Source organism: Protobothrops mucrosquamatus, unplaced genomic scaffold (assembly GCF_001527695.2).
Source record: "Protobothrops mucrosquamatus isolate PMUCROS unplaced genomic scaffold, P.Mucros_1.0 scaffold1166, whole genome shotgun sequence".
In the NCBI taxonomy this organism is placed as follows: domain Eukaryota; kingdom Metazoa; phylum Chordata; class Lepidosauria; order Squamata; family Viperidae; genus Protobothrops; species Protobothrops mucrosquamatus.
The window spans coordinates 293,267-313,069 of record NW_015387381.1 but is presented as its reverse complement, the minus strand read 5'-3'; the positions used below and the strand labels follow the sequence as shown (position 1 = coordinate 313,069).

At 34.5% G+C, this 19,803-nt stretch overlaps 1 protein-coding gene across 1 annotated transcript; it reads left to right on the top strand.

The window, feature by feature from the left end:
• The first annotated feature begins 1,184 nt into the window (after positions 1-1,184).
• CUNH18orf63 (chromosome unknown C18orf63 homolog) lies at positions 1,185-19,457 on the top strand. Its single transcript, XM_029284991.1, is given in 13 exon segments — positions 1,185-1,318; positions 3,347-3,425; positions 4,254-4,310; positions 8,980-9,091; positions 10,562-10,603; positions 11,773-11,849; positions 12,766-12,875; positions 13,057-13,153; positions 13,297-13,373; positions 15,644-15,827; positions 18,483-18,584; positions 18,586-18,654; positions 18,657-19,457. Coding segments are annotated over 13 exon segments (1,941 nt in total).
• Positions 19,458-19,803: the final 346 nt, after the last annotated feature.

Genomic DNA, 19,803 nt, shown 5'->3' with positions numbered 1-19,803 from the left:
TTCCTGCTGGCTTCCCACAACCAAGTCGATGGGTTACCATTAGTACCAGCTTTATGAGTTGGACTTGCTTCTGAATAGTTAAAATAAACTTTGAGCCATTTGCAAACAATTTCAAAATGTCATATACAGAAGTAACTAATGGAACTTATTAAAAAGATCCAATTTAGTCATAGAATAAGATTACAGGAATGTTTTGGTCTAATTTTGATTTGGTTTGATTAATTGAAGAGAAAACATTTACATTTACTTTCATTAAATTTATAATTCGCAATTAAAATCGCAGTGACAAAGTATTCTTCATAATTATATTTCGTGGTGATATTCAAATCAGAATGCATCCAAATGCCATAATTTATTTACATTCTCTGTAAGAATATCCTTACAAGAGCTCAGCCAATTTGTAAAAATATCTTGTATAGTTTTATTATGGAAGTAAGAGAAGTGAAGGAAAAAGTAAATTGGAGTTACATTTCTGTATTATATGCCAACGCATCATTCTGGAGAGAAGGAAATGAAAGTAGCATTTGGAATTTTTTTTTTCATTTCATCTGAAATAACCTGAGTTTAAAGAGAGAAGTTCTTTAATAGAATTACATGCATGCTCCACATATATGGACATCTCCTTATGCTTAATTACCATGTTTCATATTGATAAGTATTACACTCAACCATCCAACTTCACTATAAAAGAGAATGACATTTTAAAAAATCACTTTCTAATAGCTTGAATTGTATCATATCTTTACATCTTTGTTAAGCTATGAAGATTGCTTGCATTAGAAGTTCCATGCTGTTTCTAGCTTGCCTATAGTTGGGGGGAGGAAAAGGTTTGGAATACACAGGTGGATTCTATCCAGATGGGAACCAAGGTCACTGGACAGATGTTGTGAACAGAGAGGTTCTTCTCATAACAACTGCCCGAGGATTAATTGGACAATGTGACCTAAAGTGTCAGAGTGGGGAGGGAAAGTTTTACTCTTTTAATTATCATTTTCCCACCATATTGCCAGAGCTGGTTTTCAACTCAATAGTGCAGGTATGCTGTATCCAATAAAGTTTTGCATTAGAGATCTAAATGGCTTTGGTGTATTTACTTCATTGGAATCCTTAGCCTTGACAATCTTTTTGATAATCACTTTTTTATGTTACAGATTGGATTACTTTCTCATGGTTAGCCAAACAAAATGAATGATGATAGACGCCGGTCACTGTTTTTCAGCAGTCTGCCTGATCTGCAGAAGCTTTATGCTGTGAAGGTTACATTGAGTTCTCAACTGGCAGCAACTGAAATTAGAACAGAACAATGGAAGATGTGCAAGTAAAATTACCAATTCATAATAGATTCAGTTAAAAAATGTTGTTGTAAAATACAGGATGACACATTGCTTATCTTTCCAAAATTGATTGAAAGCATTGTCAGCACAGAATCTGACTTAATCACACCCTTCTTCCTGAAATCTGGCAGGTGTCTATCAGATGGCAAGCAGATCAGTGATGGCGAAACTATGACTCATGTGTCAAAGGTGACATACCATTCGTCAACACATGAAAATAACTCTTCTCGAAAGCATGCCCCTTTCTCTCATGGGAGCGATGCTGCGGAGGCCACTTGAGAATAGGGTGTATTCTTGTGCAGCCTCTAGACTTTCCGAAAATGAATTTGTTTTACATGTATTTTATTTTTGTAATTATTGGATATTTCTTTATACAATGCATAGTACCATACACTATTGGTGTTATTTTTTTAATTAATGTATATTTAAAAATTGTTTTCCTTTTGTTTGGGATATGTATGTGTGAGAGACAAGCCAGTAGAGTCAAGTTAGGCATTCTAAATAGTTGACAAACCAAATTCAAAAGGTTCGCCATCACTGTCCTGAGAAGCCTTGAAAAACTGGTTTTCACACAACCACTGAAGTAGAGTGAGACCGAAGCCAATAAAGTTTTTGTTAATGGGAGGAGGGATCCTTTGGGGAGTTTTTATACTTTTACTGTATTTATTGCTGTTTGTAAGCCACCCAGGATTATGATGATAAAATGAACTTGTTCGGTCAATGGTAAGTTGCATTATAAGCATAACTTAGTAGCTGTAGCTCAAACTCTAACAATTTTTTCACTTGCATATTTAAATACAGTTCATATTTTAACAGTCTACCTGATTGCAAGTAGAATTTGATGCTTTTGTTACTGAAAAAGATTTTCTACCTTTATGATTGAACTCAGATATTAAAAATCCCCCCCCCCAAAAAATAAAGCTTTTATTTTAAAAAATCTAGACTTTTTTTATAATGGTGTAAATGTCTCATGTGAAGAGGAATCTCCAAACTAAATTTCAGTTTCAATTTAAGTAAATGTTATTCAAATTTTACTTTCAATAGAATAACTGGCAGATCAGTTTTTGCTATTCTGTTTGCTGGTATAATTTCCTTTACAACTGGAACAGTAGAATTTACATACAATCCTATGTCAGGATTTTTATATTTGGGGATGGCTGATAGGTCATTATATTAGAAATCATTTTGGTGAGGTATGTAGACTTTTAAATCAGAGGTCCCCAACCTTTTGGGCACCAGGGACTAGTTACATGGAGAGAGATTTTTCCACAGACCAGAGGGGGCGTGGTTTTGTGTACTGCCTGCATCCTGCAGATGGGGCTTGGCTTGTTTGTGTGGCCTGGTACTGGTCCGCAGCCCAGGGGTTGGGGACCCCTATTTTAAATGACCAATTGTAGTAAAGACACTGGAAAGTATATTTTAGTGGCAATAGTTTATTTCCTTTCCTTTTTCTGTGTTATCTGTTATAGAGGCTGAATATGGTTGAACATGGTGGAATAATGAGAAAGCAGAATAATAATTCATTGGAGCAAAGTTCTTTTTTATTTTTGCTTATTTTCTACCTCTCAGAATGTTTGTTTTCATTATTAGAAGCTGTTTAATTTGTTAAAAAAAATTGACTCTACTAAAAGGGGTTAGGATTTTTTCCCTTCAGGGATAAAACTTTGAGGGTTGGAATGCTATCATTGGAATGCTATCAAGGTGATTATTAATTTGGGAAGCCAAGGGACATTGATTTTAATGCTTATGGAAGCATTCCAAAACTTGGTTGGATCAAGAAAAAAAGGTAGGCCAAATTAATTAAATAGTAAATTAGTAAATAGTAAATTTAATATATTGCTGTTTGTATGGTTACCTGTTTATATTTATTACCTTCCTCTGTTATCAAAGAAAAAAATATTTGGTAGCAAGTTTTAAAGAAATCCTTTGAGGATTCCATGCCTTATATACAAATCTTAATTAAAAGTATACATTTATTAAGATTAGTGACAAGCTTTTAATATTTTACTTAGGCAACTCCTGCTGCTATGTCAAGGTATCATATCTTCACCTGTTCCTGGAACATTGAATCAAATTTCAGTGATTATGACGGTCAGAAATACTTAATTTTTATTAATTAAAAATTAATAAAATCAGTTTCAGTTTATGCAGCTTAAAAAATTACAGTTAGTCAATAGGAAGTTCTCGCATATTCACATATCTCTCACACAGAGTGCTTTGTTTCAAAAAGCATTTTTTCCCTTTTAGCTTACTAAAGGCAAGCAGGTATGTATTTCACACCCTCAATTTATACTAAATTGATAAAAAAGATCTAAGAACTTAACAATATTGATCATAACATATTTTATCTACTATAAAAATATACATGTGATCAGCCTTTCGTTTTTCTTTACTCATCAACAGCAAGCAATACTATTTTTGTTCTTCATCTGCCTTTTCAGTCTTCATCTCCCTAGCACGTTAGATGTCTCCTGAATTTCATCTTGTCCTCTATAAGTGAACAAAATGAGTGAATGGATTGCTTTTATGCTGGTCTTGTTTATGCTTCCCAAATCCTGATTGCAGGAACATTTTGCTCAACTTCTGCTGCAATTTAAGATATTAAGGAAGGAATATGTCTAACTTTGTCATGAAACCCAATCTTAATGGGTTAATCCCTGTTAATATTGGATTTGATTTTATCTGAAAATTGCAATGTTCTTTTTATAGTAATTATATTAAGATTATCTTAATATTACTGTACTTATTATACTTTACAAGATTATACAGTAAAAACTAATACAAACTTGAAAAAAAAGCAGCAGATGCAAAAAAAGGAGAAAGAGAAAAGGAAAATAAGAATATAGTAAAGGAAAAGAAAAACAAGAATTTAAAGAGGAAATACCGTATATGCTGTAACTTATCTTTTGCTTGTTTTAGATACCCTTTTATAAATCAGGAACATTTCAAGCTTATATAGAGAAACACAGAGCTACAGTAAGTGATGAATATTATTTTTTCTGGTTGTTTTATTTATGCATATGAAAACATCCCAAGCTTTCCTGTATAGTTTAGTTTAACCTCTGCAGGGTCTTTATCATTTAAAGAATGTATTTATATTAGTTATGTGTGTAGTTTGTGATGAAGTTTGCTTTTTTAATATAGCTATCATAGAACAGATGGGAACAGAAGTATTTAATTCTAAATTTGTATTTTTTAAATAAATAATGAATTTGAATATATTTTTCCTTGCATATAGAATATATACTTAAGGTAATATGCGTGTATATCATTAAGGCTGTTGGAAAATTACATTTTATTTACCAAAATATAAAAAAATAGTTGTTTAATGTATCTGAGTTTTTAGATATTTACATTTTATTTTATGACATTATAATATGGTCATTTAATTTACTACAATTCATATACTATGCTGATCAAAGTATTGTTTATAAAATATTGTTCACAAAGTTGACAATACTTTTTTTTTTTTCCAAAAATTTTTTTATTATTTTTTCATCATAGAAAACAATCATAATCCAATAAACAGAGTAAAAAATAAAATCCCCCACCCCCCCCGGACTTCCCAAACCTAGTCCCAGGATAATATTCATATATAAGTAAACAAATACTAATATCTCTAACTCCACAAAATATCTTAATCTACATGAAAAGATAGAAAGAATAAACAAAATAAGAAAATCTAAAAACCTAGGTTATATTCTACCAGTCTATACTTCTTTTGAATATAAACAATCCATCTTCTCCATATTAATAAAAATTGTTCATTTGAGTAGTTCTTCAAATAAGCCGAGATCTTTGCCATTTCAGCAAGATTCGAAACTTTCAATCTCCAGTCTTCCATTGTAGGCAGAATTGGGCTCTTCCAGTTTTGGGCTATCAACAAACGAGCAGCAGTTAAACAATAAAGCAACAGATTTGTCTCTTTTACGTCTAAATCTTGCACAATACCTAGAAGAAACAGCTGTGGGAGAAAGATAATCCTTTTTTTAAAGATTTGCTGTAGGTTCCACCACAATTGTATCCAAAAGGCCTTAATAACCTTACAAGTCCACCACATATGAAAAAAAGTTGCGTCTGTGTGTCCACACCTCCAACACTTGGATTCATAATTCACATAAATACGAGACATAGTTGAAGGATCCAAGTGCCATCTATAAAACATTTTATAAAAATTCTCACGTAAATTTTGAGCTTGTGTGAACTTCACATTTCTCAATTTGTATTTTTTAAATAAATAATGAATTTGAATATATTTTTCCTTGCATATAGAATATATACTTAAGGTAAGATGCGTGTATATCATTAAGGCTGTTGGAAAATTACATTTTATTTACCAAAATATAAAAAAATAGTTGTTTAATGTATCTGAGTTTTTAGATATTTACATTTTATTTTATGACATTATAATATGGTCATTTAATTTACTACAATTCATATACTATGCTGATCAAAGTATTGTTTATAAAATATTGTTCACAAAGTTGACAATACTTTTCATATGAATTTCATCTCCCAGATTTCTTAGAAATTGACATGCTGCGTGGACTATCATAGGAACTGAAATCCAAATATTTGGAAGCTGACCAGATTATGGAAAATAGATGTAGGCATTGGCAGATCTGGGGAACCTCTGATATGCAGGGATTCCAAGCCATTCTCCCAACATTTTATTAATGTAATTATTTCACTGTAAGGGGATTGACCAAAGATGTTATGCCTTTAAGAGGAGGAATAAGAATGAAAAAAAGGGCTGGAGAACCTCTGGAAAACAAACACTGCCATTTTCATCCTTAAATCCATTACCCAAGTGCTTAAAGATGGCCTGAAAGTGTGCTGCAGAAAATTGGTCATTGCTGGTGTGCTGGTAATTTTGGCAGTGACTCTTGCAGAAGAGAGGATTGGAAATGGGGTGCTAAAGATAACTACATGTTGACCATGGATTATCCAGTCCTGAACTATAGAATCAGAGTGGACCTTTCTTTTTAAGCCATGCTAATAAGCTCTAATAACAAAGCAGCAAAAATATAATTGAGCAGCTATAACGGAATCAAACCTTGCACAGAACTTTTACTAATCTATGTAGCCAGGTTGATCAATGAACAAGAGTATCCACTTTGATCTTAAAAACATATCTTAGGCTATACAGTCTATAGATGTTGGCCATCATGGCTTTATTGTAAATTTGGTGACATACATCAATTCAGTGAAAATTTTATGCATCATAAATAAAAATATCTGTCAATGAGCAGGATGTCAATACCTAATAGACCAATCAGAAAACAATAATGTATGTTTTTCTTCTGATTGTGGTAGAAAATGTGTATATAATTTTTTATGAAGGAAAAGGATTATAAGAGAATAAGATGGGGAATACACTTCAAAAAGAGTGCACTTGGGGCAGGGAGCCATCAGTGGGCTGTGCAAATAGCCGAGTGTATTTCCTATTGTGTGCTTGCTTACTTTCTTGTAACGCCTCTCTCTCCAATCAACAGACCTACTTTAGAGCTACTTATGACTCAGATTCAAAGATCCGATGGTTGTCCCCCTCCCCCTCCCCACAGTCTTATGACCGCACTTTGGCGCTGGGCTATATGTATGGCTGTTTGCAACATCCTGAGGTCATATGACCATGTTTTATTACTTTTGCCAAAAAAACCAGCAGTTACCCTAACCATTGGTTTACTTTATGACCACGTCAGTCACGTAACAACTACCACAAAAAAGGTTGTAAAATATGACCATGATGACCATAATGGGCAGGTTCCATTACGGTTGTAACTTGAGGATTCCCTATAAATAAGTTAAGACAGTAGACAGTATCCTGAAAGTCTAAATGGAGTGGGGGAGAATTTCATCAGTTGGCCTTCTGGTAAGTGGTATTTTGTGTTCATCTATGGCCCCCAAATCATAATCATCTTATGAGACTGTTCTATGTATTAAGTTTTATATTTCTGTTTAATGCTCCATTAATGTTCATTCCTCCAGTAATGGAATCTACATAAAAGTAGCTTGATATAAATTGTACTGCCCTGATTGTTGAGTTCTATTCTGTATCAATACAAGGCTGGCAAGTGGTGCCATCCTTATCAGTTTTAATGTAACTCAAGCTATGAAAACTATTTAATGGACTATCTTGGCTTTGTTCTTCCTCCCACTGAGTCTTATCTGCCTACCAGAAAAACAAGTATGTGATGGGACAAGCTGGACAAGTGTAGACAAGTATCTGGAATGTGAGATTCAGCTGTCTTTCAAGCTCTGCAAGTGACAAGTTGCAGATGCTGAAATGTTCTGCACCTATGATCGATTAATCAGTCTATTTTAAAAAACATGGGTCTAGCACATGCAACAAATAGTGACAGGACACAGGTAACACAGAGAGGATTATCTGGCATGTTGCAACACCTGTCCTCTGTGCCCGTGACCTCTCAGTCAAGCTATTTCTGAATGGAGGTTTAGTGCTCTTTTGGAAAAATGCTGGATTAATATCCAAATTAAGCTGAGTGGTGCAGTGCCCTCTTATTACAGTGCTTGTGACCTCTCAGGATATTCAGTGTTTGACTCCTGATAAAAAGCCTACGGTGGGACGGAGCGGGCAGGGTCTTAAATAGGGGTTACTTTTTGGGCTAGGGCTTATATTAGGCCCAACCCCAAAAATCAAGCGAGGTAGGTTGTATTTTGGGGAAAACATGGTAGCATTGCTGCTATTGTTATTGCCTTACCACAGATTTCCCAGGGCAGCCTAGAACCTTTGTAGGTGTACCAATAGAAAATAGAAAATAAAACAGGTGTGAAATTCCAACAATCTTCTATGAGTTAGCACACTTCTTTACTTAATGTGTGTATTTCCATACTTTTTAAGAACAGTCATACAGTTCCTACCACTTGTAACATTCAATACATGATTTACAATCACCATATCATGAGTCCATCAGCTGTATTATGTCGGACCTAAATAAGCAATTTGTCATATGCTTTACTATACAGTAGGTGATTTGCAAATGCCTTCTTCAGAAATATTCTATATATTAAAATCAGTGAAGCATACATTTTATGACTGAGTCATTTGTGGGTCATTTTATGGCTTGATAATGTTGTACTATCTGTATCTTTCCAGTGATAGCATTGCTGCCATTGTTATTGCTTTACCATAGGTTTGCCAGGGTAGCCTAGAACCTTTGTAGGTGTACCAATAGAAAATAGAAAATAAAACAGGTGTGAGACTAGAACAATCTATGCTGAAGGTCAGTCTAGATGCATTTTTGCTTAGTATATAATTGTTATGACAGGAGAATAATATTGATTTGAGACCAGTAGAGTGGAAGAGAGGATTTAACCTTTGCTGTCAGTGCAGACCTAACTTAAGTCTATTCCTGTCTTGTTAATCATTAATGCAAATTACAGTGGAACAACTAGCATGCTATCCGGCTGAACCGTCTTGTAAGGGTTATTCACTGAACACAAAGCAGTAATATGGTTATTGTGTTTGACTCTTAACCATTGGAGAATACATTGTACTTTGCTAGATGGATTATATTTGATTAAATGTAAGGTGTTCCATAATAATAATATTCAATTTCATATGGAGGCAATGTTTTCAAAGAGAAAATACAAATGCATTTTTATTTATTTGTATATTTATTAGGTAGGAATGCCAGAAAGTGTTACCCCAACTATCTTTCAAGTCTGCCTTTCCTATACTCTTAGAGCCAAACTTGCCCCTAACTGGAACCAAGCCGGTCACTTGTTGATACAAGGTAATTAATTATTTGGAACCTTTGATAATCAAAATGTTTTTATAGTATTATATATTTTCTACATGGTGCATATATTTATTATTAGCTATGGTTATTACAATATTGTTCAGTAAATCTGACTACAGGTAGTCCTCAACTTACAATGGTAATTGAACCCGCAATTATGGTCATAAGTCATGATGGTCATTAAGTGGGTTATCAAGTGACCACATCAATTTTATGTCCTTTTTTGCAGCAATCGTTAAGTAAACACCAGAGTTTGTTAAGTGAACCCATTGTTTCCTATGGATGTTTTTTGCCATAAAAACACCAGTTTTTATGATTTTACATCAAAAATCATGATCAGGTGTCCATGGGACACTGCTAATGGCCATAAATGTGGCTTAGTTGCTGAGCACCGAAAACGTGGTCACATGACCAGAGGCCATCAGAACTTCGAATTTGGGTTGTAAATACCTTTTGGGGGGGACTGTCTGCCAAGAAACCAATCATGAGAGCCTGTGCTTTGCAAAATTTTTGAAGTTTCTATTATTATAGTAATGACTCAATTCATGTATCATAAAATAGAAAACAAACATATTCTTCAATCGGTTCTTCATTTCTGAAAATATTTCAAATGTAGACTATATAATTTCAGCATCAGCCACTTCTATCTCCAATTCTTTATCATCTGAAAATTCCTCAAAACTGAACGTTTATGCAATATTTTATATTTTTGTGTGAGCGATACACATATTACTTTATTTTTACATAGTTAGGGTCAGCACAAACATGTTTGGATACTATTAAAATCTGCACTTTCCTCTTGAAATTGCAAGCTAATTAGGTTGGCTGACTCAATATTGCCAAGCTAGGTTGTGACATGTATTTGAGGATGATACATTTAGAGCTTATAAAAAGCAGGTTCAGGAGCAGTGGTGTAGTTGCCGTTTTGCCAGGAACCATCAGGTAATTGGGATCACTGTCTTAATTCCTATCTCTTTGTTAGGAATTTTTATGGCCATTCATGAGACGCTCCCACATGACATGATTCCTCCTCCAGTAGTTTGGAGATCCAGACAAGTAGAGAACTTCTGAGTCCTTGGAATACAATCTGGATCAGAATCCAAGAAGACCAGAAGCATGCCATCTTAGTCAATGCTGCCTGAATGGACTTTGACTCCAAGATTTAGTTGTACAGACCAGAGGGAGGATCTTTAAGCCTCTTTAAGAACTGACGGGACCATTCCCTCTCCCAAGAAGGGGTTAACTGCAGCCCAGACCGAATCACGCTTCTCTCCCTATGGCCATTTATCAAATAATACATTCCTCTCTTTCCTCTTTAATACATAAGGAATATATTGTGATGCAAACATTACATAAACAATGTATAATGAAATATAAACATATTTTCCTCATGCTAATATGTAAAGACATTGCTTTGGTATAGTTTTAACTGTGAGTTATAATCAGCTCTTTCATATTTTTAAGGGAGAAATTTTTTGTCACAGATGAGAAAGCAAAATGCAGTTGGTGAGTACACTATGAATAAATATTTTCTCACTCTTACGGGCCTGGAATTACCTTAGTTATATTTTGTGCATGCCTTAGTTATATTTTGTACATGCAAGAATGAAAAAAATCAATGGTATATCAAATATAATCTACAGAGATTGTCAGTTGAGCAATTGTGAGGCATATACATTTACCAAAACGTTTTATGATTGAAATCAAGATTGAGAGTCACCATGCAAGCAAATAATGCAGACTTATACCACTGCTTTGTTTTCCTGTTAGTCCTGCTCCTGTTTAGCAATATTTAAAAGTGTAAGCAACCACAAGCAATTATTTTTGCATGGGATTCAGATGTAACAAAACCAAGATGTAGTTTTCCAGGCAGGCAACTTTCACTTTGTTATTTATCTTTGGTAATCATCACTGAATACTTCACTTGCCTTGCATAATTAACTATTGTTACACATTAATTGCTGCATCATATTATTTACCTAGATAATATTAAGCAGAAACTGTTAATATTTTAATCTTCCAGATATGCAGTTCCAGAGATAAATAGCAATACCACTTAGATTTATATAGCTTTACAGGATTCTCTGAGCAGTTTACAAATGTCAGCATATTGCCCCCCCCCCCAAAAAAATCTGGGTCCTCATTTTACTGACCTCGGAAGAATGGAAGGCTGAATCAACCTTGAGTTAGTCAGGATCAAACTCCTGGCTTGGGCAGAGTTAGCCTGCAATACTGCATTCTAACCACTTCATCACCATGGTTCCAAATAGCAATCAAGCCACTCCAACCACCAACCAACAAGTAATGGAGGCAGGAGTTCCATGATATTGCCAAGTGTACTACTATATGTCTCACCACCCTGTGCCAGCTACTGATACTACGACTCTGAGTACTTCAGCTTTCTTCAGATCATATTCAGATTTCTTAATAGCTAAAATAGTAGCTGATGCAAACAAACTATGTATTCTTTTCCAAAGGCCAGATTTAGGGCTATAGGGAGAAATCAATTTATAGTAGAGATGATGCAAATATGTTAACATCACTAAATTTTAAATGGAGCATTGGTGAGCAGCAACTCCATTTAGAATTCAGTATAATTTTTGCCTTATGTACTTATGGGGAAAATAGGGATATATGAAAATGCTGTATACTGGGTGTTATGAATTTTATTTCAGCTGTGGATATCAGTGTATCAGAAACTCAACTTTGCATCACTGTGGAAATATGCAGGATATGTTTACCACCGCCTGAGGTACAGAAATAATGTAACTTTTTACATTTGCTTTTGATGGGGCTTCATTGTGCTTGTGCATCTAGGGCTATTTAAGATTCTTTTACAGAATAGAACAATCAATTATTGTTAAGCAATTCATCTCACTCTCTCATTTCTGTCTCTCTTTTCTCTCAGATGCATACAAAAATTACCAGGCACAATTTTCATCTTATTGAAGCGTTGTATTGGTAATTTCTGATATAACACTGAAATTTTAAAATAAAGGTATTCAGGTATTGAGAGAGCTAATTAGGTGTAAAGATTAAGGCATCAGTCTAGAAATCAGGAGAGTGTGAGTTCTAGTCTTATCTTAAGCCCAAAGCCAGCTGGATGACCTCTGGCCACTAACTAGCTCTCAGTCATTGTAAACAAGTATGGCAAACCACTTCTGAAATCTTGCCACGAAAACTGCAGGAACTAATCCAGGCAATATCCCAAGAGTCAACAGTGACTCCAAGGGACCAAAAAAGAAAAGAAAGAAAAGAAAAAACCAACAACACAATCTATTAGTGTATTTCTGATGATGACCACAATCAAGATTTACTGGTTATGTTTAACTCATTAGAAAGAAAATTGGGTACTTAAATTTTAAAACATGCATTTTTCTTTTAATGCTGTAATTTATTTTAATATGCATATTGTGTCAGTAAATTGCAAATCACAGATCCATACCGAGAGTAATTTCAAACTCTGAAAGGATTTAAATGACTGCTTTATATTAAATAATTATGCATCCCTTAATTTTATAGCACGATTTTTATAAAATGCTTTATAAATGTATTGTAATAACTAATTTTTTTAATGAAAGCTTTTATGCAATATTATTTTAACACACATTGTTTTATATTTTTTATACTTAACATTTCAAAAATTGTTTATTTTTTTTCTATTTTAGCTTGAAGATTTTGATATTTCAACAAACATCATAAAGAGCTTTAACAATGATACCACTGCAGTCATTTCAAAATGTTCTATTTTAAGTAATTGGTGTTATGTTTTGCCAAGGTATGTTTTTCATATTTTACAAGGAATTGTATTAAGATGAATGAAACTTTTCCTGCAATATATTTTTATTACAGTAAACATATTAGCGATTGTTCAAACCTAGTTTAAAATATCTGTTGCATAATTATGATTTCTACCATTTAATACTAATTTTCTAATATTCTTTTTGTACCTCTTCCAGTATGAAAATGGGTCAGATTATGAGTATCAGTCATTTAATTCCACCTGATTCTCCATTTCATTCATACAGTGATTTACAGTTACATTGGGAAAATCTGGTAAGGAAATACATACCGTACATACATACATACATACATACATACATACATACATACATACATACATCTGCTCATTGATAAATAATAAATCAATTGATGAAGTTATTACTATGTTATATCTTATGTATATATTTTATCTTTAGTATGGCTACCTTCTCCCAGAGGATTCACAGATGTATTTCAACATTTATTTCAGACTGATAGGAGAACAACTTTTTACATATCTTTTATATGTTTTATTTGTTTTCATGTGGTGCCTTCTTAGGAACATGAGCCAAGATTATAATATGAAAATATGATATTATAATACTCCCTTACTGAATATTTGTTATGAAATTAAATAAATATTCTGCCTCTTACCACATGAAAAATAAACATTCATAGTCACAGTTATCTTTCATTTGATGAGATAAATGTAAAACAGATAAATGCATATTCCATTTTTTCCCAGTATAAACTGAGTTTCTTAAAGCAGAATTCTGTGCTCTAATTGTAGATTTCTGCATTTTGTGTTTTCACATATAGAAACCCATCTGCAACCATTTTTCTTCAGAAGTTAGTGAAGTATAAATGCCAACCATTTATTTATTTCTTCCAACTTTCTGCATCATGGTCAGTTTTAAATTAACTGGGAAGATCTGTAAAAGGCTTCAAAATTTATTTAGAGTGTACAAGTCTGGATGCAAACAATTAACTTTGACTTAACCTTGACAAGCCTGTATGGCTGTAGGTTTCATGCCCCACCTCACCTGTATCGAGTGATTTGCCATTGTTATGGGCAGCTGCACAATTAGCCAGAAGTTTAGATTATATTTGGCATTTTTGCCCACCTTGCAAGCCCTTCCTAAAGACCTGGAAGAGGGAGGTGTTTAATTATACTAAATGTATCATTGCAGGATGTAAGCTATTTCAAGTAAAGCTACCTTTGACAATTGATTGGTGGTTACTTTATATTGTTGATGGTGTTCAAGTGGTGCTTCAGATGTTTTAGGATTTTTCCCAATGCACCTATTACTATTGATACCATATTTGCCTTCCTGTGCCACAGTCAGTCTCCTTCTATGTACTAGTTTCACTGCATCTTCTTTACCATCCTTCACCTATTCTTCCAATGTTTTTTTTCTTTTTTAACTGTTCGATGTACTTGTAACAGTTTATGCCTACTTGTGCTCCAGGGCTTCTAGTTCCTGTACATTCATAAGTTCCAATTTTTAACTTGCATCAATACTTGTTCATGGCTATCTTTACATAATTACCCAATTACCCAACTTTTTTTCCTCTGACCATTTGTTGACTTCTAAATATCTGCCTCCATTTCTGCAGGGCAGGTATACAGTAATCTATCAATACCACAACAGAGAAGTAATGTGTAGTGAATAGTCATCAGTTTTCTTGCTCTTTGGTCCAAAGTGTCCAGTTCGGCTTCTGTCCAATTAATAATTACAGCAGTGTGTTGTATCACAGATAGGGCCCAGGTATTGATGGCTTTGATGGTGTTTCCACTGTTCAATTTTGCTTTTAGCAATTTTCTCACTCTTTGGATGTATTTTTTACCAAGCACATTTTTAACTTGTCCACGTTTGATGTTATCCAACGGTAAATGCCCAAATACTTGTAGGCTTCATACTGATAACATAGGTTCTTGGGAAAAACCCAATGTGTATGAGGACCAACACCAACTAAAGAACTGGCAGCTGTGATTTCACATTGTTGTGTAAATGACAACAACAACAATAATACACTGTTCACCTTGGCTTCATTACTCCCTCCCATCGTTGTTGAATGCCTGGAAGATAGAAATATCATAGATATCCCTCCACTGTCACTTCTGCCATTCCAGCTCCAGACCACAGTCTCTGGTGCAGTGCGTGCTTCAACTCTGATCTTCTGCTAGTTCCATTGCTACCACCAGAACTACCATCAGGGCTCCATTCTCACCAGTGTTCAGTGAGTAAGCCTAGCAATTACAGCAATGACAACTGCTATATTTACTTACTACAATATTGCTGCCAATATTACTGAGACCTACCTAATTGCAGTCAGCTAAACTCTGACTGCATACCTCATCCCCATCACAGGACAGTATTACCACTGCTACCTCTGCTCAACTTCATTCCTAATTCTTGTTCTTCTCTTATTGCTCCAGTCTCTCAATTACATATAAACCACACAAATTCACCTAGCAAATCTTGTTGTATCAGTGGATCCTTGGAGCCTCTAAATCCTGTAAACTCTTATTTCCCTTCCTCCAACACCTACATTTAAACTTAACCATCAAACCTCTGTTGAAACAAATGAAACATGAGCAAGTTTTTCTGAAGTTCTCATTCATTTTACTGACTTTGTGCAGAAAGTACCCATTGTAGGTTTTACTTGCTGTCTTTACTTTAACAAATCCCTGTCGTTCAAGAAATTGTGCCTATGGTAAACCTGATGCTTTTTAATATCAATTTATCAAATTGTTTATTTCATCCCTTAATACTGATTCAGATATCCTTCCAGTTGCATCAGAAGTCAGCCCGTACAGTACTTTCCTAGAGCAGATTTAGAAGCTATTTTAGATTCTTTTGTTACTGATCTGAAGATTGCCATTCCTCATATATGTGGATTTCCTCTTAAGATGACACAGAAAGCAATGTGTACTACAAATAATTTTATAACAGCATCTGTTCAGGTAATACTGTATAGGTTAATGTGTATGTGTGTATCGTTTATTAAACATTGAAAGTCAACTATCTTCATTTTTCTCAATATAATGCTTTTCTAATGCTTTATTATCATAATTTAGAAGGCAGCTAAAGTGTGATAGTAAACACTTAGAGCAGACCAAGTGTTTTTGCTGTGACACCAAAAACACTGATGTAACTGGTATATCTGTAAATAGCTAAAATGATTCCTTAAGGTCTAGCTAAATGCAAATTGTGATTACTGTGACACTTATTTTTCTATAAAAACCTCCTGAATAATAAAAAATGATTTCTTTGCAGAATTATGCACTAATTACTTCCAGATGGAGATTTGTACCAATATTATTCTTTGATTTTAAGAAATGAGAGCAATCAGTCACAAGTCTAATCTAAGTTGTCTTGAGTAATAGAAATAAGGGAGAAAGAACTGACAAAACTGCTTATTGGTATTTTGAGATGTTCCATAACAAGACTAGATACTCAGTAATTTTTTAAAACTGCAGTTGAATTACATCTTAAATCAGTTGGGTTGGCTTGTACTTATTAGCTGTGGTTCACATTGCAGCTTAGCTCTGCCTGTTCCATACAGATTTGGCTCTGAGGTTTTACATATGGGCTTTGTCTAAAATTTTGTGCTTACAAAACAGGAGACAATTTTCTATTCTTTATACTTTATTTTCCATCCATTTTTAAAATCTATATTGTATAAATATGAAATATACTAAACCAAGATGGTCCTTGCTATTGATTTAGTTATTTAGAATGCATACATTGTCTAAAAAAAATTCAATGCTGCTCAAACATTAAAAAATAAAATCGTCTTCTCGCTATGTTATAGTAATGGAAAAGAAAGAATAAAGAAAGTTGGAAGCATGAAAAGAAGCATTTAAGCGTATGTAGGATCTTTGGCTAGTAATTGAAGGCAGGTTATGCCTCTTCATTTTTTCAGTTCGAAGAAAATGAGTACTGTTTTTGGCAGAAAAGTAAAAATAAGCTCCCTATACCTGACATTTTCTGGATGAGAGATGGAATTTGATTATATCACTTTACATGACAATCTTCCTGGGAGGAAGGGAATATAACTAGCTTCCCATTTGGCCTTAGTTGACAAAGAATTCTAGATATTTCTAGAAAAAATTCACCACAGCAATGATGAACACTGGGATTGATACTAAAGCTGCTGCTGTATGTAGATGGCATCTAATCCCATGTCTAATTTGAAAACAGACACTGCATCATGCCCATTCAGGCACTAGCTGTATATATCTGAGCTGTGCTGAAATCTGAAATGAAAACATAAATGCATTCAATCTGAACAAGGCTAAAGGGCTTTAATTTACTCTGTTATCTTATTCAGAAATGTTTAACAGTAGTGTTTTTATTATATGGCGGAAACAAGGTAATTCACCTTAGAAAATATATTATCTCTAATATAACTGCCAAGTGTTGTGTGAAAATTCCTCTGTATCTTACTTTTGCTAATATAGCTCTATAATGAAAAGTGCTGATATACAGTACCAGCAAATGCACTGAGGCTAGAATGAATTACAGATAGTCCTTGACTTCCAACCATTAATTCAGCGATCATTTGAAATTACACCAATTTTGAAAGAAGGGATTTCTTAGGACCTGTACCTGAAACTGCAGCCGTTGCAGCAACCCTGTTTTCCTTCCATCTATGCCCTTTTAGCCCGCTGCTGTCCTGCTTTTGACTGCTTTTTCCTTTTTCCATTTTTTTTTTTTTTGCAGCATGAAGCCAGCCCCAGCCCCATCCAGGTGCAAACAGGTGTTTGGGCATGCTGTGGCTTAGAGCTGCTGTTTCTTTGCTCTTTTTTTTTTTCAAAGTGTGAACAGCCTGCAAAACGCAGCCCCTGTGCTGCAGTGCAGCACAAAGCCTAGCCACAACCTGGCCAGGCCAGGGACACCTCATCAGCAATGGGAGGAAAAAGAGAGCAAATGTCAGCTAGAACTAGGGTGCACACACCTGTGCAAGTGCAAGGAGGCCAGGGAAAGAAGGTGCAAGGTGCCTGGGAGCGAAGCTAGGAAGAAAGATGTGAGAGTAAAGAAAGGCCCCGGGAGGGAAACTTATTTAAGCGACTTGGAACCTTCCTTGCTGGCTTCTCCGCTGACTTTGCTTATGGGAAGCCAGCGGGGAAGGTTGCAAAATGATGATCACATGACAGCAGAACATTGCAACCTGTCATAAATATGAACTGGTTGCCGAGCATCCAAATTTTGTTCACATGATCACGAAGGCACTGCAGTGGCCAGAACTTTGAAAAACGTCCATAATTTCTTTCATTCAACACTGTCGTTTACTGCAAATGGTCATTGAATGAATGGTGGTAACTCAAAAAGTTCATTCCAATACAGTTGATACAGAATTGAATTATTGTTCACTTTCAGTCTCTTAATAAAAAGCACAGGTCCATTTGAATGGATTTTTATCCAGTGCCAACTTTCATGAGAAGATTATAGTATTTTATGTGTTATTAAGAGCTAGAAAACTACATTTTCTGTTCTTTTTCTGGTATTATATTACAGTTATAATTGTTAATTCCAAAGTATTTACAATGATATATAAAATTAATTAGTGATGTGTAATGTGATTCAGATTGTTCTGTTTGGTTCCTGTGTTTCAGAAAGTAAACTCTAAACCAGCCAACCTTTCTGTAGGAAGGAAGTGCAAGGTACCTTTGACTCAAGTAGTTCCAAAGAAAGGTAATGTATTTCAAACTTTAAGCATGTACTATAAATAATAGCCACAAGGTGGAGCTTAAAGTCAACCATCTGTAAACTGGTATTTTCTTTAAATACTGTATACTTCTGCAGATGATGAGCATGCTGGGGTAGGAGACAAAATCAATACTGGACAACAGTGGAAAACATCAGAAAATTCTGGTTCAACATTGAAATCAAATGATGCCAAGAGGATCATACCCATTTTCAAAGGAAAGTTACTGCAAGTGGATAGACTGTTCACTAAAAGAATCAATGAAAAGAAAACAAAAAATGTTTCAAAAGATTTACCCAAACTAGTAACAGATAATGCAATTGCTAAATTGGCTGTATTCAGCCCAAATGCAGATCAGATTAACAAATCACTCTCTGATACATCATTTCAAAATGTTACAAATAAAAGCGTTTCTCAGAAGGTGAGAAAAAATATCAGAGCTAACAAATTTCTATTAAAAGAAGAAAATAAAGATGTTGGGTATCTGTTAAACTTCCCTTTATCTAATGAAACAGTTTTAACCAAACATTCCAGTAAAACCAAATCTACAAAGCTACATTTTTCTTTGATATCTGCTGATAACCAATCAAAGCATCACACAGCAAGCATCTGTCAGCTTTTGAATAAACCTGCACATCTCAGTGCAGGTCAGAATCTTCTCAGATGGAAGAAAACTGATGAAATAGCTGAAGGAGCTCCTAGAGTATTTCAGAATCAGATACCAAATTCAATGAAGGAAACAAAAGCAAATGATTACAGATTAACCAGTTCAGGATCTGAAGGGCTGACAATATCCAATAAATCCAAAAGAAAAAGAGATTGGAAAGAATCAGTGTCCTATCAAGACATCACTAAGACCTCAAGACCTCATCTGCAGGTATAGTAAATAATATAGATGTGCATAACACGGCAGTTCAGGAGCTTTTCATGATACTGATTTACCAATGTAATAATAAAAAGCAGGGAGCAAGCACAGGGAACTGTGCTGAGTTCCATGCATATACTTTAAGTATGTTATTCCTCATGCTTAACCAGAAATTTGTCATGACACCTATTGCTTTTTCATATGACTTATTTATGTAGTCTATATGTATCAAGTCTATTTATTAAATCAGATCTGAGCTATAGTGGCCTAAGGGTGAAGACTCTCGCCTTCCACTCAGAAAGTTGAAAGTTCAATCCTAGGTAGCAGCAGATGTTTCTCTCCTAGGATGCAAAGAAAAAATATC